The sequence below is a fragment of the Caloenas nicobarica genome, chromosome 4 (assembly GCF_036013445.1).
Source record: "Caloenas nicobarica isolate bCalNic1 chromosome 4, bCalNic1.hap1, whole genome shotgun sequence".
In the NCBI taxonomy this organism is placed as follows: domain Eukaryota; kingdom Metazoa; phylum Chordata; class Aves; order Columbiformes; family Columbidae; genus Caloenas; species Caloenas nicobarica.
The window spans coordinates 39,440,499-39,461,927 of NC_088248.1; the positions used below are offsets into that span (position 1 = coordinate 39,440,499).

Genomic DNA, 21,429 nt, shown 5'->3' on the forward strand with positions numbered 1-21,429 from the left:
TCTTGTTCAGCAGCAGTTTTACATGTGACACTTGCATGTGGAGAAGACACGGCTTGTCTCACAGAAATTTAGTCTTGTGCACAGCCTGAGGCCTGTGTTTCCTCATTCTTATATATGTTCTGACAATGTGCAATGTATCAACTATTGGACATCTACAAATATCTGGGTTCATAAAAAGTGAGGGAGAAAATGACCCAGTTGATATCTCCTCTTCTGTAGTTCAGTGATGGTGTTTACCACCAAGCTCTTGGGTTTGGAAGACTAAGAATTAAGTAACTGCTACTAATTCTGGAACTTCGATCTGCAGCTGGTTTTGCACTTCAAAATATTTCAAGAAAGTAATTTTAAGATTTAGAATGTTTGTAAATGAGATTATAGGGAATTATCAGCCCTAGGCATGGAAACATAAATGCCCATTAAAGTTGCCTCTTAGCTAAATTCCTCCTTTTTTTACATATCTTTTTCTGTCTAGCTGTTCCTTTGACATTCTGCTTTCCTGTATCTCCTGCTTTAAACACTTGACACACAACATTGCAGCTCCTACCATAGTATCTTGCTTTCTCTTTAGCTTGTCTTTTAAGGCACCTGGGAAGTGAAACATGGTCTGCTAATCTACATCATTTAGGATCAGTGTCCGTGGGACAAAACGCAAGAAACCTAAAATATGAGCGGGACTTACTTTGTTTTGCTGTGGGCAAAAGGACTGCTGTTATAAGTGGCAAATATTTACATATCACACCGGTTTCCAAGTTTATTTTTTCAGATGTGTTTTAAAACGAATGTATTTTATGTGTTCTCCTGCCTTTTGGGTTTTTTTGCTTCAGTTCATCCCTGTATTGAATGGCGAGCAGATGTTTTCAGAAGTATAAATGACTCTTTAAAAACCTTTCCCCGATGGGGAAAGGACATCATGATCTAACAGTGCAGGCATGCAATTATTCTTGTTTTGGGGAAGGAAATTTGAATTGATAAAACTTCAATGAAGAATAGTTACTATGATTTTTCTTACTTTCTGTTGTGGTTGACTCCCCAAACATTGCCATTGATGTCAAAATAGACTCTAAAGAAAGCTTAATTGTGCAAGGCTACGTCGAACTGTTCTATAAATTTTTAACTTTTATGGTAAAGTAGGAGCAAGTATGGATGGCTTTAATAATTTGCTGTCTTCAGACATTTGTATTGGTTGTCCTACTTCAGTGTACAAACTTGTGATATTCCATGAATACACTGTCCATTACACCAAAATCAGACAGTAAATACTACTACTAGTGGTATTTAGCCACAGCATATTGCCATGTGGACATCAAGGACTAATCTATATTTTGGCAAATTTCCTGCAAATTGAATATACCCACAGAAAGACACACACCACCTTATTGGTTCCAGTTCAGATTGGAGTAGGAACTGTGCAGTAATTGATGCTGATAACAAACATAGAGATATATAAAGACTGAGCCCAACTCTTCCAAATTTGTATGACAATATCCATTCCAGGGAATTACTCTTGATTTACACTGTCATGAACGACAAATTTGTCTGTTTCTAGGGCCACCAGATGACCCTGCTCTATAGTGCAGCTTCAAAGCTCGACTGCTGTGACTTTACACAAGTACTACTTTGTTCATCTGCTGAGGCTTGTTAAAATGTGAATGATGATTTGTATGTGTGAGGAGAAATAACCATTGAAGAAAGGAAATAAAGTAGATTTTAGTTTCAGTGCCTCTAAAACCTGAAGAGATGTGAGTCTGTGGAGAAGGGATGCAGTGCGCTTCCCTGACCTGTACTTGACATGAGAAACCTACTGCTCTGGGGTGGTTAAAGACCCAATTCTGTTCAGCATTTTGGGAGAAAGAAAAGAGGCAATGTCTGGGAAAGGGTACTGACTTTCAAATCATTTTTCATTTAATTATCTCATTAGCTTTCTTGCAACCTTTTTTTTAAATTATTATTAGTTTTGCTCTAATCCTTTTTCATTATGATTAGAACTACTTTTTATTTGATTTCACACCCAGTTATTAGCATAACATGATCTGTTTCAGGATTGTCTTGGGGATCATCACAAAGAAGAACATATTAGAGCATCTCGAGCAACTAAAGCAGCACGTCGAACCCTTGGTGATTAGATATATCAGATCTCATAATTAGACACATTAGAAGTCAGGAAGCATGAAACTTGTGAACTGTTCAGGGCTTTGATGACATCGGCTGAGCAATGAAATCATCTTATGCTAAAAATTTGTATTAAACCCTAAAATAATAAGTGCAAAGTCTTTTTGTAGAAATTAAGCTGTTAATATGGACATACTGTTAGTCACAACATTAAAGGAAAGTAAACAATAGACTTTCTGATATTTTTTGTTCTTGAGATCACAACTCGGTCAGAGTTGATCTGCTGATTTCCGCAGGTGGGAAAGCACGCAGCTAGGAATACTTTTTCCCCTCCTAATGCAAATTAAGATTTTCCTATCTGCCTTTTTTTTCTGATCTTGACAGCTGTAAGTAGCTGTTAAATAGCAAAGTATCATGTCTTTTGAGAAGCAAAGCCAAGCATAATTTTAATGTATCACAGCATTAGATCTTCCTTTTATTCTCCCTTTATCAATGTGATTTTTTAAAAGTACTCTTGTTTTTAGTAAAGTCCTGTGACTTCATGTAAAGTCCTGTGATTCTGTGGCTGTTACTTACAGCAATTAATGTACTCCTTTATAAAATATTCAGTGATATCCTAAGCCACTGAGTGGCACACTACTGTGTTGACTATTGACTTCAGAATCTAGATATTGTTTTAACCATGATGTTGTGAACTAACCTTAGACAGAAAGTAGACTTTGTCTTAATTTGAACATGGGTTACTAGTTACATCTCTACTAAACACACCCACCAAGTTTAGCTGCTTATGTGCAAAACATGCTAATTATGTTCTCATTTTATGCTAATATTTCACAAGTATTTCATGCGTCCTTTAATATGACCAAATAAAATGTACTAACCAGAATAACAAGAGCAGCAGCTCATTCATTCTGCTCTTCGCTTCGCCTGTGATATTAGCCTTTTGGACAGTCTCACCCTTTTTGATATTTTACAGAGTTATAATTTTAAAAGCCATGAAGACCCTGTCATAAGAGCACAGTATCTAAATTGGAAAATGGAAATTTTTACTATTCATGATTTTATTTTTTAAAGCTGTGAACTCCAAAAACTAGTTAACTCTTGTTTATTCTACAAAAGTTTCATGGCCGCTACTGTGTGCTCCTGTGAGCACATCCAGCCTGAGCCCGTGCACCAGACTGGCAGGATCCTTATGATTTAAAAATGGAGGGAAGGAGAGCTTGATTTGCTGTTAGGATTTGGGGCCATCAGGTGGTACGTCACTTCTGATGGCCAGGTTGGAACATGCCTCCCTTATGAAATGGGATCAAAATCACTTCTTTTTCATACCTCTTTTTTTCTTTGTCCCTCTTTGTTACTTTTTTGTTGGCATATGCTAATAGAAATTTCATTTTTGTGGAAACAAAAAATGAAATAAAAATTGTCATGGGCTCTGCTTGTATTACTTGTATTTTATTAAAATGGACTACAGCTGTCAGAGACCACATGATATAGTGTCTCCACATTGCTGTCTTTAACAAACCGGTGGTTCCGCAATATTTTGATTAATAAAATGGTTTTGCTTAAATAAGAAAATCAGGCTGTTTACTTTTGCTCTATTCCTGTCAACAAAAAGGACTTGGCTACAGATTTCTTCTGCTTTATTGTTTTCCTGCTTGGATTAATGCCCATCTTCCGTTTATCCTTTCCAGGCGCCTCCTTGGCATTATAACAAAAAAAGATATCCTCCGTCATATGGCCCAGACGGCAAACCAAGACCCCGCCTCAATAATGTTCAACTGAAACCCATAGCTGAGGAGAGAGAGGAAACCGAAGAGGAGGTTCATTTGTTGAATAGCACAACACTTTAGTCTGCGGGACGCTTCTAAAATCAGAGACGAGAGCCGGGTTTTTGCGTAACGGTGCTGCTGGCAATGGGGAGTTGGTCTGGGGGAACGCGTGGCGAGGAGGAGGAAGGCGAGGGAGCGAGGGAAGGGAGCGCTGCCGGCCTGCACTGGATGCGTCCCGAGACGTCAGGTCTGCCATGATAGTGCAGTGGGCGAGCTCTGCGAGGTGGCGCCGTTCTCCAGCCCCAGCCTGGTACTTCAGCGTTGAAGAGACATGTTTAGTCCCTGTTTCTGGAGGGATCATTCCGAATTGAGCCATCTTACAGAGACTGAAAGGTCTTGCCCTTTTTACCATTGAAAACTGTTGTGTTAACTCACGAAGCATATAATGATTACACGTCACCTTTCTACATTCCAGAAGAGCTTTATTTCTCTCTCTCCTGAGCCGTAACAAAGCCTCTTTAAAATTGGTGTGCCCTTTTGAAGCCGTTGTTTCTCATATTGAGATGTACTGTGAGTTACTGAGGTTTGATCACAAGAAGGGAGTTTTTTCTTGTGCCATTAAATGTGTAAGTTTGTATATCATGAAATGCTTGGAGCAGTACAGATCCAGTGCGACAAAAACAGATGGAACAGGTAATACCTTGCAAGAACCACACCAGACTTATTTCAGCCCATGCGCTGTCATGATGTGAGAAAAATTTAAAGCAGATGAAACTAGCATTTCAAAGAAAAATACTGGTTTTGCTGCAGAAAATATCAATAATGTGACCTGGTCTTATGCAATTTTTGTATTATTGAGAACACTATGATATATACCAATGTCGTGCAGTACAAGGAAAAATACTGCTGTTCTACTAGTTAAGAGCTGGAACAATTCTGTATACGTGTACCTGGTAAAAATTGCATGCTACAACACTGGAGATCTTTCCCCCCCTGTAAAATTTGAGAACGGTCATTTTTATTTTTTCTTCTCCACAAAAGACGTTCCACTGCTGACATGGTAAGAAGAAATGTAACTCATAACTTGCACTAAATGTATATTATTTTTCTTGAAGTTTTACCATTCTTTATTTATATTTCTATGGATTAAAAAAATCTATTAAATATGAGTCAGTTAATATCTCACATAACTAATTACCTTTTTAATGTGATTTTATAGAATAATTTGTAATCCTCTGCAAGTAATAGAGGATTAGCAAATGTTTACAACTAGATGAAGGGTTTAAGCAAACTGGTTTCTTTATGATCCAACATGCATGTAAGGTAATTTTCAAATGTAACTTCACTGCCGTTACCTTGAGATTTCCTTTTTTCTTTACTAGCATATAACTGGAACAGTAACATTAACATTTTATTTAAGAAAACTGCAGGGTTTTAATAATGGGAAGAAAGCAATTATAATTATTAGATTGCTTTTGACTTTTTTTTTTTTTTCCCCAGCTATATAGAGGTGTAAATGATACGCAGCCATAGAAGATGAGCAGCAGGGCAGAAACAAATCCAGTACTTGAAACTTTGGCAGGACTTTAAAATTCAGCAGCAACACACACGCTAGCAGGTGAACTGACAGATCCTTAACTTCTTTTTTCTTTCCAGGCACTAGATGAATTTGTTTCATATTCACTTTATCAAACCACCACAGACACACGCAGAGGAAAAAGGCAACGTGCCATAAGCCTGAAGTAGGGAGGTATATAAAAAAAAGACATCTAGCTCACATAAATCATGCTTTATAATATAGGGCTAGATAAACTTTCTTTCTTTTATAAAATTATGCCCATAAGACTGCAAAAATATAAATGGTAAATGTGTAAAATAGTCATCCTAGGTATGTCTAAGGCAATCATCAGTTACCTTAAGTACTGTAACATTGAAACAAAACTGGTACTTCGGGCAAGCTCCAAAATTATGCCTGCGCTGAAGCGCTCTGCTGAATTTTTAGCAATCTGAGTATAAAACTGCCATCTCATCATCTCATCTCTTACAGCAACTGGAACCAGTAGAAAATGAAATGTGCCTGTGGGCTCATGGTGACCAGCCGCTGTATTTAAAAGGGGGTTGGAGCTGAAACAGGGCAGCAGGCTGTGTGGAAATGGGCACCTTGCAGCAACCAGCTGCATTCTTCACCTGAGGTCAGTGCTAGTGGTTCAAAATGTGTTCTGTTACATTGTGTAAGCCTGAAGAAACTTTACAGAAGAAGCTTCACAAAGAGCAGGATTTGACCCATTTCTAGAAGGCAGCTCTGGCAGTTGGCTCTGATGCTGATTTCTGCATCTAATTTTTTTCTACAGTGAAAGAATGTACTACGTATATGAAAATTGCTTTAAATCAGTTTGAAACCTCTGCCCTTTTGGATGTTCTCCTATTAACTTGTACCTAATCCTACGGTTTACACCCCTGCTGTGTTTTATAATTTCAGTATGGCTCTCAAATTCTGCATAAGTTGTGACTCTCTATTGTCTCTTCTTACCTGCTAAGCTTTCTCCATTGACATTTGAAATGTCTTCTGGTAAACACACATTAGAGGTTCTGATAAGGAAGTATGTGTGCCTGTGCTGTGCAACAACAATTTCCTAACATAAAACTTCCAGCGCCTTACTCAAGTTACTAATTTGAAACAAAATGTGATGGATGGGAGGGGGAAAGTGTCAGCTTTTGTTTTGTTTTTTCTTTTTTTAAAACCATTCAGTTACTGGTTCATGAAGAATACATTCTTTGTTAATCTGTGATATTGCCTAGAGCTGTATTTAATATTGATCTTAATGTTTTTATTTATAATAGTGTGGTAGAGCTGCATATCATTACAGTAAAAATTCTGATTACTGTAATGATTTAATCAAACATTAAAAACTTCTGTATGACCATTTATTGTTCTGTCACGTCTTCTTGTTTTCACAAACAATATCTGTGTTGAGTTTTGTATTTATTTTCCCTGAGAGAAAATTAACAGCTAGGAATTTTAAAAACAAAACTATAAGAGATAGAGAAGAAAGAAAAGAATGAATTTTAGGAGATGCAGTCTTTGTATTGCATAGGATATGGCTACAAAGCAGTAGCCAAATCAACCCAATCAAACAGACCACTGTTAGGTATTTTTTTTTTCTGAAGTAGACATTTAAAAAATTATTTTAATTATGGAATAGTTGGCTTCTTTATTTAAAAGAGTTAAAAGTGGATGATGCCTTTACTGTCTAAAAGCCAGGATTATGTATTTTCTACACAGTATATTTTTTAGTACCTCTGGTTTAAAAAGAATTAAGTTAGAGAGCTGCTGCTGATGTAGATTAATTATGTAGAACACTTCAGTATTCTTCCAGTTTTAACAGTTTTCCTCCTCAATTAGAGGTTAAGAGACAAGACTGGAAAAATCCATACTAAGGTCCCCATTTTTGCAGATTTAAGCTCAAATAATACAAAAAGTGAATGCTTTTTTGTTACCTATATGAGTTACAGGGCATTAATATAAAGGTATCTTCTGCTTAGAACCTAAGATGTAAGGGGGAATGAAACTGAATTTTCAATGAAGTGCTGCTCATATATAAGACATAACATTTTGGGCCTGTGAAGAGGTCTCTGGGTGCTTGTGCTTATGCTTGAATAAATGGAACATTTATACACTAAGTGAAAGTGGTGGGGCTGTCAAATTTACAAAAGTAAATGTGGCATCTGATCCTCAGAACTGAAACTACCTTTTTGACTTAAAACTCAAGACCCACTTTTACAGCACTCTAACCTGCATTATGTTAGTTTATGCCAGAAGGGGACTTAGGAAGTGTAACAGTTTGCTAAAAAGTAGGGACAACTTCAAAGTTTGAGTATGTTACTAGTGGCCTGTAATCTTTGTCAGTAGTACATTGTCATTACTAATGACATGAACTGCTCCAACAGAAGCAGGCCTAGTGATTTTCCATTGCTTGCTGGACTCCTATTCCAAGCAGTTGCCTGAGAATAAAACTCTTAAACACCAAGGAAATAGAGCAGTAGACCAATGAACTTGAAAACCATTCACATCTTGTACAAAATCAGTTTGATTCTATTCTTAAAGGTCCAGATTGCTGAAAACAGGGTGACTCCATCTGACTAGTGAAGTAGCAACTGCAGTAGAACTTCTAATTTATCTTGTAATGTCAGTTAGCTGTTTTTCCAGCCTATTTGTTTCCTGTCAATTCAGCCAGATCCAGAAGACTGGGACCTTTGTTAGAATCCAACAGAGAACACTGCTGTGAGTTTGTTACCTGTGTGGTGGGACAGAACTGAGGAAACACACTATGCCAGTCACAGGCCCCAGGAGCAGGGATGTGAAGCTCAGTAGGTGTAAAAGAGCAGCTGGTTGTGACCAAGCTGCACTGAACCAGCTCAGAATTGATTCCCTTCCCAGCACCCACTGGTTTCTTTTCAGGCAGGGCCCAGCCCCTCCCATCAGCACACACACTAGCAGCAAGTACAACCCTTCAAGCCCTGGACAGTTTGGTGCAAGAAACCAACACGAAGAGGCACCCCCTCATTAGAAAAGCTTTACTGAGCAGGGGGCATAAACCCACAGACACACAGCACAGAAAACGCAAACCCCACGCCCAAGAACACGAAGATGCCCCCTCGCCTGCACCCCCCAGCCCCGGGCTCAGGGAGCGAGCTGGTCCACCTTGTCCTCTCGCCGGCTGGCCAAGTGCAACTGGATGATCTCGGCAAAGAGGTTCCTCTTGAGCAAGGTGTAGGCCAGGGGCAGCAGCTGGCCCACCGTCTTGTGGAAGTACTGCAAGGAGAGGGAAAACACAGTCCTGGGGATCAGCAGCTTTGGGTACAGAGCTCCAGGCTTTGCCACAATCAAACTGGTTTCTGCAGCCAGCCCTGAAAGGAGTGAGCCCACACCTGTGCTACACCCCAACAGCCACAGGAAGGCCAGGGGGACCTGAACTGCTGCAGGCAGTGATGGAGATAGAGTTTAGCAAGGCAAGAGGTGACAGCTGTTCTTAAAGCATGCAGACATCCAGCCTGGGACTGAAGTCCCTTGGCCTGTCACACTCTACAGCTCAAGGGGATGACAATGGTACTTAGAGTAACCATTTAAGTGCTTTGAATGTATAAAAGTCAGAGTATATTTAGCATCTGTGATACACATGTAAGCCCATTATACCCCTCCTGTGAAGTGGAAGAGGTTTAAGTCATTTTCTGTGTCTTCAGCTACAGAGAAAGTATCAGTGTTTCTTCTGGCTCTGTACACAGAGCTCCACTCGGAATGAAAAGCAGCTCTAAGCATCTAGAGGCAGGCAAAAAACACTGGGACCAAACCATGGTGCTATTTATGTGCGAAGTCATTGTTTTTCCTTTCTGTTTACTAAACTAGAAATTAAAGTAAGGTTTCTATTTTCAGAAAACAGCTGCAAAGTTATAGCTGTTTCAAACTGCTGCATCAGGTATCAGGCCATGTCACAATGCTGTAAAGATATCATTAATCATTGCATGAGTTTATCAGTGGTTAATCTCATGTGCTGAGAAGCACAGAGTGTGAAAGACAGGGTTTGCCTCTACCTACTCAGCCAAATGGAACTAACTATTTCCTCCACTGCCCTTCCAGATGTAGGAAGGAATTAAGCAGCTGAAACAGTATAATCACTGAAGGAAGGGTCCCCAATAAGCAAGATACCAGAGCAAGATACATTATCAGATGCTGTAGGGAACTTACAAGAGTAGAGTGGGGAATCTTAAGAAACACATTAGTAATTTAACAGTGTATGGAAAAAACAACAAGTTTTCCTTCATTTCAGTGCCTAAATATTTTAACTAGTGTTTAGCACAATGTTTCTGAGTCTACATTTAATATTGCAAGATTTATCTTTCTACATGATGCTTTGGAGCAGCCCTTAGCCAATACTGCTTTGACTAAAAAGCAGCTATTTTGCATGGGTATTTCTATGACTATCCATTCCTACTACATTTATGTTCAAGCTTCTTTGTTATTTCATAGACACAGATTTATCACAGACATGACCCTTTTCATCAACAGGGCAGTAGCTAATACAGAACAAAGTGTTAAGTAGAATCTTGATGTGTGATTAAGTGCTAGTAACTCAATGAGCTTATTTATGATATTTGTTATTAACAAAGAACCAGAGACACCTGGTGGGAGATCTTTGATGCAGCCATACAAGCAGCATCAGCAGGCAACTGACCTAGGCTCAAGTTTTCTCAGCTGGAGTTGCTACAAACATCAGTGTTTCTTGATCCAGTTGACCATGAGTGCTTGTGCCCATACAAGTAGCTGAGGATAGGGGGCTCTAGCTATTCAGTATATCCCAAATAAACATTCTGCGTTTTTAGGAGTCTTGATGACAACTCGTTGTCTTACATCAAATCACAACAGTTAAAGGCTGCTTAAATGCTTCTGGATTGCAGGATTGCGCTTTCATACAAGCAATTTGAAATTCAACATGGAATGGTATAGTGAGACTTTTTAAGCAACCTTCACAAATTAAGACTATCCTTGTAGACTTTCACGATTCCTAGGTATAATTATACAATAGAGTTGGGAATAAAGATCTATGACACATAACTCCTGGTCCTCACAAAAAATAATGCACAATTTTGTGACATATGGTTGTTGTATTACTCACATGTGATCCATAGCAGAACAGGTCCATGCCCAGTTCATACCCCATTCCATAGTCACATTCATCATTCGCAAACTGAACAAAGGTGAGCATTTCTTGAATGGGTGCAAAGGCCTTCAGTCTCTCATCATCAGTAGGAGCATCAACAATGGCCTTACAAATTTTTTTAAGATTGGCTGCAAAAAAAAAAAGGCAGAAATATTTAGATCTTTAAATAAAGAAATCTAATGTTGCACAGAAGTAGTTTGTGGCAAAAGCTTACTGTGTGTCACGCTTACATGAAGACAAAGCAAGCACATCCTGAGCTGCTAGTGAAAAAGCCTCCCCCTTTGCTGCTCATTCTTGACCCATGCCCACCCACCTCGGTTCCCCATATAGAGACAAGCATTTGTGTGGTGAACTTGCATCAGGGAGCCGATTCTTATTAGAACACCACTGGGAGAAGACTGGGAGAAGACAGGGAATAAGAAACAAACGCACAAATCCCTGCATGTAGGTCGTCTCAACTACTACTTCAGGAAATTATTTCAGATTTAGCACGTTTCATTGACTTTCTTCTGGTTCATTTAAAGAAAATACTTTGAGCTCAGATGTGATGGTTAAGACTTCTGCCTTTTACTCCCATTGCTCATATTCTTCAAGCCAGAAATATCAGTGCAGTTTTGTTTCTGCAGAGTAGTTGTGTGACTAAAGTTTGTTTACTTAAAACAGGGAAATGTAGCCAACAAGATATTCACCATTTGTTTCAGGAAGTTCTCTGTATCCGACATCATTTTTGTCTACAGGAACAACTAAGCCTGCTCCATGAAATGCTTTGGTCACTACCTAAATAAAGAGACATTAAATTGAATATAGCACTGTAAGTCAATACTGTGACATAAAACCACTGACCTCACTAAACAACATTAACACCTGACTGCTGGTGGTCAAACCTAATATAATGTCCAGGCTCCAGGACATCAACATACTTTCAAATTAAATAGCAGTCACTTTTAAGTACTGAGGTTTAAAATAACTGGAAATATCTATTTGAGTCAAATTCTGAAATCTACAAATCCTTGTAGTCACTTGTGTAGCACTGTACTACACCTGTTTAGTCACCTCCTACTATAATTATTTCTGATAGGTATGCAAAAAAACCTCTGTTACTAATCCATATCATCCCTTAACGGCCCTGTTTCCAATAGATCAAACCCAAATGTTCACATTAATCTTTACTTTGAAGCAGTTTTCTCCATGGTCCCCATTTGTTTTAGTTTTTAGACTATTCCCCCTATTGGTTTTTTTTTTATTGTTTTGTTTCTCTGTAATTGAATGACAAGCTATGGTTTACAAGAATAAAGTGTTTTGATTTAATCCTATTATTATTTGGAACACGCTTCTATTAATCTTCCCTTTCCTGAAGTTTTAGAGAGCTGATTAGCTCTGGAAATTCCTAAATGAAACATCCTTACTGACTAGAAGGAGAAAAAAAAATTAAAAAGGCAGGCAAGTAAATGAAAGAAGTTTAACAGAACTTGGTGCTCTCCAGTTGACCAGGAAAGTCATACTTTCTTATCTCTCTGTTTCATCTTCATGGTTTTTTGTTCCAGAGAATAACCCAGTTCTTTTGCTGTTCTTGTTAGTTTTTCATCTATGTCTTTCAAAATAGCATTTTTCTTTTTATCAGTCACTTCCTTAAGGTTTTTTGACAAAAATAATCTGCAAAGAAGAAACAGGTCTTAAGAGAGCTTAACAGAAGACAAACAAATGAATAGCCTTCTAATCACTAAACTTCCAAATCTTATAATGAAGATTAGCAGTCATGGGTTTATTTATACACATAGACTTGGGATTGCAAGCCTCTTGACAACGAGAAAGATAAAGAGTTCAGCACAGACAGTACTTTCGCATTTCCTATCTGTATTTGCATTACAATCCAGCTTACACAATCTGCAAGTGAAGATTCTCTTGGACTCAGTAGCTGTTCATCTTTCTATCTTAAGAATTCAGTTTGCTGCTTCAGTGCCATTACACTTTATCATTCAAGTCATGCACATAAATACATATTTATGAGTTTCATCATGGTGCTCTCAAAACAAATGTCCTCGTTTAACTCTGCACTACACAAGGGTTCTTTTGCAGAAGCTGTTCTTCAGTATGCTTTCACTTACTGACATGCATCTGTCCTTAGAGAGCTCTCAATTTTTAATGGACAGGTGATAAAATCTGTTGTTTACATTCATGATGCAGGACCATGTAAAGCTTCATGAATCACATTGAACTACATATCCATATAAATGTTATCCTGCCCCAAGTCAGAAGTGATACTTCTTGCAGTTATTCATTATATACAAAAATAATGTATTTTTATGTAAGCAAGAACAAGAGATAGATGCTACTTATTTAGTAAAATATTCAGATTTCCTTCACCATTGTTTGAGATGCCCTTTACTTATGAAGTACTTTAACACACCCAGCGGTCATTTTTTTTTTCCCTCAATAGAGCCTATCCCTGCCAACATATTTAAAGAATGAGATAATCAACACTTATCTATTTCATTTTTAAAAGGAAAACATTGTCAAGAAGGCTATTAAGGCTTTTGAGATGACCTTAAAATTTGCTAACAGGAGCACAAAATAGTCAATGAGCATTTCTTGATAGATACATGATAAATTTGCTACATTACTCTACATCACATCTCCCAATTAATCTCTTTACTCTTTATAAAGAAAAGTAAATATGAACCTTACTTGACTGCAGCAAAGACATTATCACCCACTTGAGTAATCATGCAGCCCTTCTTAGCTTCATTTGCACCAACCCACACTGGAAGTTCATCTGGCACATCCCTATTTATGAAAAAATACACACAAACAGTCAAGCTGTGTCCATTTCTTCTATTTCAAAGTTAAATTAATTTGCCTCCTCACCACACTGCCAACTCCTTCAGAAACCTAACAAGAAACTCCCTTAGATCTAAAGCTCTGAAGTCTTACAGCATGGCTTTGAAAGATACTTGTATCAATACAAGTAGAGAGAAGACACATTTGCTTTATTTAATAAGGCTTGACTTTTTCTTCTAAGTGACATGGCAAACATTTAAGATTAGTAAGTGAACATGCTCTAGAGGGTTGAGGAAGGTAATTTAATAAATATTTAAATCTAGTCTTCAACCCTAATATCTGTGATCTTTTTAAATAAAAGATAAATCCACTGGTTAATATCCTACTACAGAAGAGAAAGATTGTTTGGTAGTAGCACACAATTCTAAACTCCTGTCTTCTGGAAAAAAAAGAGGAGAAAAAGCTACATACAACTGCAGTCCAGCAAGAGCATATATTAAATAAAATACCTGAAATATCCCATGTGATACTGTGTTTTGCTATCCCCAACAAGTATAGTCTGGAATTCTGGGGGATCATAGAAGAATCTCCAGTGAAGATTGAAGTCCAGATCTGTTGATTTTGCTTTTTTGTGTTTTCCAGCAAGAATATCATACGGTCCAACCAGCTTAAGTCCAACACTTGACATAAGCGCATCTGAAAAGCAAAGCATGAATTAGCTTTACTTTCTGGTGGGTGCGTATGTAAAAACCAAGAAGTCCCTGTGTCACTCACGTATCAAAAGCTTCCATAAATCCAAACAGTCAACCACGCTGCTTACCAGAAAGGGAAAGCAGAGACATTCTGTTATTCAGCTTTCATTCAAGAGTAAGGTTATTACACTTCTCATGTAAGTAGTGGTCAATGGTTCAACATCCAGATGGAGACTGGTGACAAGTGGTATCCCTCAGGGGTTTATACTGGGACCAGTACTGTTTAATGTCTTCATCAATGGCACAGACAGTGGGATCAAGTGTGTCCTCAACAAGTTTGCAGATGACACCAAGCTGAGTGGTGCAGCTGACACGCCTGAGGGATGGGATGCCATCCAGAGGAATCTGGACAAGCTCAAGAAGCAGGCCCATGCGAACTTCATGAGGTTCAACAAGGCCAAGTGCAAGGTCCTGCGCATAGGTCGAGGCAACCCCGGTATCAATACAGGCTGGGGAATGAACAGACTGAGAGCAACTCTGCCAAGAACTTGGGGCTACTGCTGGATGAAAGATTGGACGTGAGCCAGCAATGTGCACTTGCAGCCCAGAAGGCCAGTTGTATCTTGGGCTGCATCAAAAGGAGTGTGGCCAGCAGGTCGAGGGAGGTGATTCTGCCCCTCTGCTCAGGTGAGACCCCACCTGGAGTCCTGCATCCAGCTCTGGAGCCCTCAGTACAGGAAAGACATGGACCTGTTGGAAAGGGGCCAGAGGAAGCCACAACAATGATCAGAGGGATGGATTATGCCTCCTGTGAGGACAGGTTGAGAGATTTGGGGCTGTTTGGCCTGGAGAAGTGAAGACTCTGAGGAGACCTAATTGTGGTCTTTCAGTGCTTAAAAGGGGCCTAGAACAAAGATGGGACAGACTTTTTAGAAGGGCTTGTTGTGACAGGACAAGGGATAATAGTTTTAAAATAAAAGAGGGGAGATTGAGACTAGCTATGAGAAATAATTTTTTATTTTTTCAATGACAGTGGTAAAACACTGGAACAGGCTGCACAGAGATGTGACAGATGCCCCATCCCTGGAAACATCTGAAGTAAGGCTGGACAGGGCTCTGACCAACCTGATCTAGTTGAAGATGTCCCTGCTCATTGCAGGAGGTTGGACTGGATGACCTTTGAAGGTCCTTTCCAACTCAAACCCTTCTATGATCCTAAAAGAAGCTGTCATTTCTAGAGCACCCAGGGATGCCACATTCTGTTATATAATAAATTCGGGGAAGCTGAAGTGTGGATTGATATGAGGAAACTTCGGTTCCACACTAAACATTTTCAATGGACTTGTAACAAAGGCAAACTTAAACAACATTTAGTCCCTTTGTATTACACCATTTAAGTAATTATATTTTAGAAAGCCTGAAGTGTACCAACATCTTTGTAATTGTCTCCAGTATTCTTGTTTACACTCATTTAAATGTCCTTCATCCTAATTGAACACTGAAGCAGCGTTAAAAATGCATCTGACCCTCTCCAGTTTGCCTGCCTTCAGGCTGTTTTTGAGAGTGAAAATTAGAAAAGGAAAAAAATATTTTAAAACCCACCACTTGGTTTCTCAGGATCTAGTTCCTTGCAAAACTTCCAAAACTGATAGAAGTCTTCAGGCAGTCTAAGCCGATAGCATGCTTCTGCTTCTTGACGAAGATTATCAGGGATATCTGCCTGATTTGACCTTCTCTTCTTGACATCTCCATTTTTTTCACACTGCAGATAAAAACCAAACCAAAACACAAATTTCATTTAGTTGCTTCCTGTCAGTTCTATTGAAGGATTTTACAAAGCTTCTGTATTCACAGAGGAACAATGATTAAAACCATCAAGTCATGCTTGTTACTTAAAGCAGCATATATACTGATTAGAACATCTATTTTGGACAGAATCCCTTAAAAGTGCATTATCCCAGACATGTGGTAAACATGCATGTAATATCAAAATAGCACTTTGCCATTTATGGGTCACTATAACCAACAGAAGCATTTTTATTAGTTAATCAAGCAAGAGACTAAGCAATCCCAAAGTTTAATCCAAGTTCTACATTATTTTCAAATGACCACTTCCAAACACACAGCAGCTTGCATCCAAGAAACTCATGTGTTTTACAAATACTTGGGAGTAGGCATATTATTTTGTCACATCTGGTTAAACAACACAACAAAAATCCTCCGAGCCTCAACTATCAGAACTACTCTGCTATTCAGCACCCAAACTAGTGCAGTTTACACCACAGCATTTTTAAGGTAAAGTTGTTTTAAAAATGATGTAACATGAACCATTATGTTTGTGAAACGATCCATTCGGGCACAGACAGCGCTAGAGCGGTAACCTCGACCACCTCATTCCCACATAAGGCTCCGAGAATTTCTAGGAATTATTACTCTGCTATTTTAAAAGAAAGAAAAAAAAAAGGCAAGGTTTCTTTTATCTTGTCAGGGCAGCCGATGAGGCAGACATCCCACCTCCCGAGCAGGCCGCCGCCAGGTACCTCAGCACAGCGGGAGTTCCCAGCCGCAGGCACCCCGGGCAGGTGTGTTTACAGCACACCCCAGGGGCGGCGGTGGCCCGGGAGATGCCCGGGTGGCGGGGAGAGGCTCCCGTGGCGGAGACCGAGGGGCCGAGAGGCCCAGGGGCTTTTATCAAAGCTGCGGCGCGAACCAGAACGGGGGGCAAGGAGGCCGAGGCCCGGCACTACAAGGCGCCCGCGCCGACTCAGGCCTGCGGCCCCGCAACCGCGGCCCTCAGAGCTCGCTCCGCAGCCGGGGTACCTCAGGGGGCGGCTGCCGCTGCCCGCGATCCCCGCAGGGCCGGTGCCGCGGGCGGGCTCGGCCCCGCAGGCACCACGACCTGCCCCCCCCGCCCCACCTCCCGCTAACAGCCACCTGCTCGCCGTCCGGGCCCGCCGCCCCGCGCGGCCTCCGCTTCCCGCCACCTGTCATGCTCCCGCCGGCCGCATCGCACCCGCCCCTCGCCGCCGCTTCCGAGGCCGCGCACTGCGCCTGCGCAGTCAAGCGGCGCGCTCCTGGCCGGCCGCGCCCGCCCCCTCGCGCACCGGGGCGTTAAACGGGCGTTTAACGGCCGCGGCGGGGCAGGGGGAGCTGCCAGCAGCCGCCCCTACGAAGGCCGGGAGGGAGCCGATTACGGGGGTCTCGGGGAGGAAGGAGGCGCTTGGCAGGGGCCGGCTCGGCCGCCGCCCGCCGCCCCATCCCGAGGAGACGGCGGCGGAGGGCACAGCGCCTTTCCTTCCCGCCCGGCCACCTTGCTGCAAGGTGAATAAGCGCTTTTAGCAGAGCAACGCACAGCTTTACATCTCCGGCTGGGCTGCGGCGCCAGCCTGTCCCGCTGCTGGCTGGCAGGGGAAGGCGGAGTGGAGAGGCGGGAAAGGGGCGGCGGGGCGGCACCCGGCGAGGCCGCGTTAGCCCCGGGCTGGAGCGAGCACCGCAGCGGCCGAGCCGGGAGCCAGCGAACGCAGTTAACCCTTGATGGTGAGCACGCCTGTGGCTGGAGCCAGAGATCAAGTAGGGCAGCTTACCGACATGTTTCCTCAGCCTAGGCTAACTCACCTAAGGGCTGCCTGTATCAGGCCTGTCAAACTCATTTTCATCAGGGGCCACATCAGCCTCGCGGTTGTGGAAACGAGTTTGACATCCCTGGCCTATATACGCTTTTGAGGCTTTTTTTTTTTAACCGTAATTACACATACGTGCAAATTATATAATAGAATCATAGATTAATTTAGGTTGGAAAAAACCTTTAAGATCATCACATCCAACCATAATTCCTGTAAATTCCTGTAACACAAGTTAGGGTAGTATATTTGGATGAGACTGAGGGGGAAAAAAAATATTACCTGAACCAAATGTAATCTTTCCCTTCAGAGCCAAAAGTATAAGAGACAAAGTGAGGCTAGTTTTTAGTACACAGAAAAAGGAGAGAGGGGGAAAGCCAAAAAAACCTCACAACAAAACAATCACTTCAGCCTCTGCTTGAGCATTTGACAGCTGCCAGAAATATAAGTGTCATCAGATGATTTCTCTTCTAATGAGAGAATCAAGGCAGCAGCAAGTGGGACACATTCCTCAATTTAGAAAAGCACATAATCATATTTATGCAACGTCCACTCATTTGAGTATATGGCTAAAATGCTTTGCAAAAAAAAGGCCTAGAGAACTAATAGCACAGAAGGAGGCTAGGAAGCTGGTTACGTATAAACCTTTGCTTTTCTGTTTCAGTAAGTCAGATTGTGGTGGTTTTATTTAAAGCAGCATAAAGTAGTTTAGCTACAGGAATTTTTTTTTTCTGATGTGCAGTGTATGTACAGCAAAGGTGCAGATGTGCTATAAATGCAGCAGGGTTTTTAATCTTATCAACCCATTAAACTTGTAAGTATTTTCTGTGGTACAGATTATTAGTTTAGGTCTAGAAATAAGATGCAGTGCCTTTCAACCACATATGACATTGACAGTTATGCATCTAACACAAAAGCTTGGTAATTTTAAGTCTGTCTACAGCATTCACTATTAGAAGTTATGCGCAACATCCCAGGAAACTTGATCTTGACTGATGTTATTATATGTATATAAAACAGCTCAGCACTTCATAGAAACTATGTGTTGACATTATATAGATGCAGGACAATCAATGACAAAGACTCCTCCTTCAGCTGGAAAAATTGTTGTTTAAAATCAACATATATATTAAATAGTTTGCTCATAAAATCCTGCACACATAAGCAAGGAATATTAAGTTTCCAATCCAGACCTCATTTAAGGGATTAATTGTGTTTCGTAACCTGAGGTTATGCAGAAACAGGGTACAAAAGCCCACTAATGAACCACAAGCCTAATTTTCTTGCTGAAAAGTGTGAAGAGTACTGCCCTGGGACTTCCTTGGGAAATGCTTTTTAGTATTAATCTCACTCCATAATTTCTAGTATACCACACCTTAACCATAGTGGATGCTAGACAAAATGGCACCCAAAGGAATGATATTTTCCTCAGTAGCTCAGTGGAAAGCGTTCTAGGTGACTTCAGAATAAAGGCATACATCCCCCACCCCCATCACAAGTATTGATTTTATACCCTAGCTAAGCTTCCCCAAATTCCGACCTCATGCAGTAAACTCATTAAGCGATACCGAAGGCACCAGTATTCCCTATGTCAGTGTTGAAGCTAACAAATGCCAGGTTCTGAAACCGTTACTGTTTCAGGATAAGCTTTGTCCCTGTTGCAAGGTGAGGTTAATTAAGGAATTAACCTTCACCTCCAAACCTATAGTTTTGCAGATGCTTATCATGCCTTTCTCTTCTCCCAGTTTTTACTGAAAAAAACCCTTCACATAAACATTTTCAGTTCCACATTTACAGTTTTACTAAGGTGAATGCAAAAGTGACAATGGAAGGATAGCCCAAGCATCTTTAATGATTTAGCCTAGAGTTTCAAGTGTGTATTCTTGCCACATTAGTCTTCTGCTACAAAACAAGTAAATGAAGTCAGCATGAAAGCTTCTACCTTTATGTTGGGTCAAGAAGAGAACAGAATCTTTTTACACATGAAAAACTTAGAAAACTTAAGAGATTGATATTTGCTTCTTACAATATTTTGCATTATAGCATTGAGAATAGTGGCAAGACAAACTTGTGGTGGCCCCACTTTGGGTATGCCAATATCTTACAAAGCAAAACTATGCTGGAAAAAAATGCAAGTTAACTAGAAAAATACCTCTGTGTTGGCTTATTGTTAATCTAAGTGCCATGTCTCAAAAGCCTGACTTGGAGGGCCTTCACCACTGAAGATACAGCTTTTTTGAGCTTTATCAGTCAGGTTTCAGGTGTTTTTTGATTTTTATTGTTGTTCTCTTCTCCACACAAGCTATTAAGGTCTCTGAGAACACCTCTCCTCCACGCTAGCCTGCAGTCTGGTGATACCCCAGGAGAGAAGATACTGAATCCACTCCACCTGAGGAACTCAGTCTCTCACCCTTTACAGGCACATACCCCAGCCACTAGATTATTGGCTAGGAGTAGCGGTGTTTGGCCATATTTTTTTAAAGCCCATGCTATGTTAAATATTTGTGAATATATGTGTTTGTATTTATAGTGCAACTCAATCCTTTTACAGAAATCTTCCAAACAATTTTGGAATGAGTACCTTGTGAGAAATAGGTAATAAAATGCCCAGTTGCCTCATCCTATCCCATCAGGCCTGAAATATAAGGCAGCTAGCTTGGTTCCATTAAGATTATAACGATGGTTACATTCAGAAAACTAAATTTGCATGGCTGCATAGATAAACAGGGTATTTCTGAGGTTAGATGTGTCTAGTCCCAGTTGGCAGCCAATAAGAACAGCAGTTTTGAGCTTAAGTACACACTTTAGGTTTGATAAATGCTTTCAGTTATTCTTCATTTGATTCTGTCCTCATCAGTTCTTCTCTGAAGTGTGGAAATAGACTGTGGGGTGCCACCATGCAAGCCCTCAAAAGAGAAACTAAGATACTGAATGATTATTCAGTGTATCATAGTAATTTTTTTCCTCCTCTGTGAACAAGTGGTAACTCTATTTGCATGTATATACCCCAAAATGATTTGCTCTCAATTCAAGTCCTAGATTTGAAAAGCATATATAATTTTATATTGGTAGTCATATTGTCATTCATTCTGTTAACAACCTGTAATGCTGCAACATGGAAGGCTTTTTACAAAGAAGGATGAACAACTAAAGCAGAGAGTTTACAATATAGTATTTTAACCCCCCCATCAAACTAGTAAACATAGCCTCCTGTGTCTGTACCAGACTTCTGAATCAGCATGAACAGAGATTATGTCAAGAGAATAATCTGCAAAGTAGCTTTATCAAGCTGTAAAACCATCTATATGATTAATCCTGCGCTGCAGTGAGCCTAGCTTTTCTTAAATAAAAAAATTCATAACTATACAGTAACAGATTTTGTGAGAAGCCACAGAACTGGGGTCTGTTGTCTTGAAACAAAAGTTTTTAGACCTGCTTTTTCAAACGCCATGGTAGATACTTCCTGTGTATACACTTAATTTGCCCTTTGAAGTCATCAAGACCTTAGTGTCTCTTATGAGGAATTTTCCTCTCCTATGTCCATTTCCAATATTATTGCTTGACATGCAAAGTATGCCCCATGCTATGATAAAATCTCAATTATTAGTTTCAGAGTTTTATTGCTATTAATTATTCTGAAGAAAGCCTTCATGAGTTAAAAGCCCAAGTGAAAGCTTTATCAACTGTTAATAGTAGGTAGTAAAAAGAAGGAAAGAAGACTTTCAGGGTTGTCAAAATCCAATTT

General features: G+C 40.2%; 2 protein-coding genes across 7 annotated transcripts in view; one reads left to right on the top strand and one right to left on the bottom strand.

The window, feature by feature from the left end:
• CLCN3 (chloride voltage-gated channel 3) overlaps window positions 1-6,804 on the top strand; it is a 71,617-nt gene extending 64,813 nt beyond the window's left edge. For 3 of the 6 annotated variants that reach the window (XM_065633352.1, XM_065633346.1, XM_065633347.1), the window contains 2 exons: window positions 2,040-2,115; window positions 3,801-6,804. In XM_065633352.1, coding sequence (XP_065489424.1) covers window positions 2,040-2,115; window positions 3,801-3,959 — 235 coding nt within the window. In that variant the 3' untranslated portion in view covers window positions 3,960-6,804. The remainder of the gene's footprint in view (window positions 1-2,039; window positions 2,116-3,800) is intronic. The other 3 variants (XM_065633349.1, XM_065633350.1, XR_010606095.1) reach the window with 2 other exon arrangements.
• Window positions 6,805-8,444: 1,640 nt separating this feature from the next.
• On the bottom strand, window positions 8,445-17,094 carry LOC135988455 (histone PARylation factor 1). Its single transcript, XM_065634440.1, has 8 exons — window positions 16,999-17,094; window positions 15,667-15,826; window positions 13,882-14,068; window positions 13,280-13,378; window positions 12,097-12,247; window positions 11,284-11,371; window positions 10,550-10,722; window positions 8,445-8,691 (listed from the first exon to the last, which is right to left on the bottom strand). The coding sequence occupies exons 1-8, from the start codon at window positions 17,053-17,055 to the stop codon at window positions 8,560-8,562; spliced, it is 1,047 nt and encodes a 348-aa protein (XP_065490512.1). The 5' UTR covers window positions 17,056-17,094; the 3' UTR covers window positions 8,445-8,559.
• Window positions 17,095-21,429: the final 4,335 nt, after the last annotated feature.

Excerpts from the sequence above, each read along its gene's own strand:
- LOC135988455 (XM_065634440.1), bottom strand. The coding sequence starts at position 17,055 with ATGACAGGTGGCGGGAAGCGGAGGCCGCGCGGGGCGGCGGGCCCGGAC. Across the intron at positions 14,069-15,666 it reads AGATCCTGAGAAACCAAGTG|ATGCGCTTATGTCAAGTGTT; the intron begins GTGGGTTTTAAA and ends TTTGCTTTTCAG. Across the intron at positions 10,723-11,283 it reads AGAACTTCCTGAAACAAATG|CCAATCTTAAAAAAATTTGT; the intron begins GTGAATATCTTG and ends TTTTTTTTGCAG.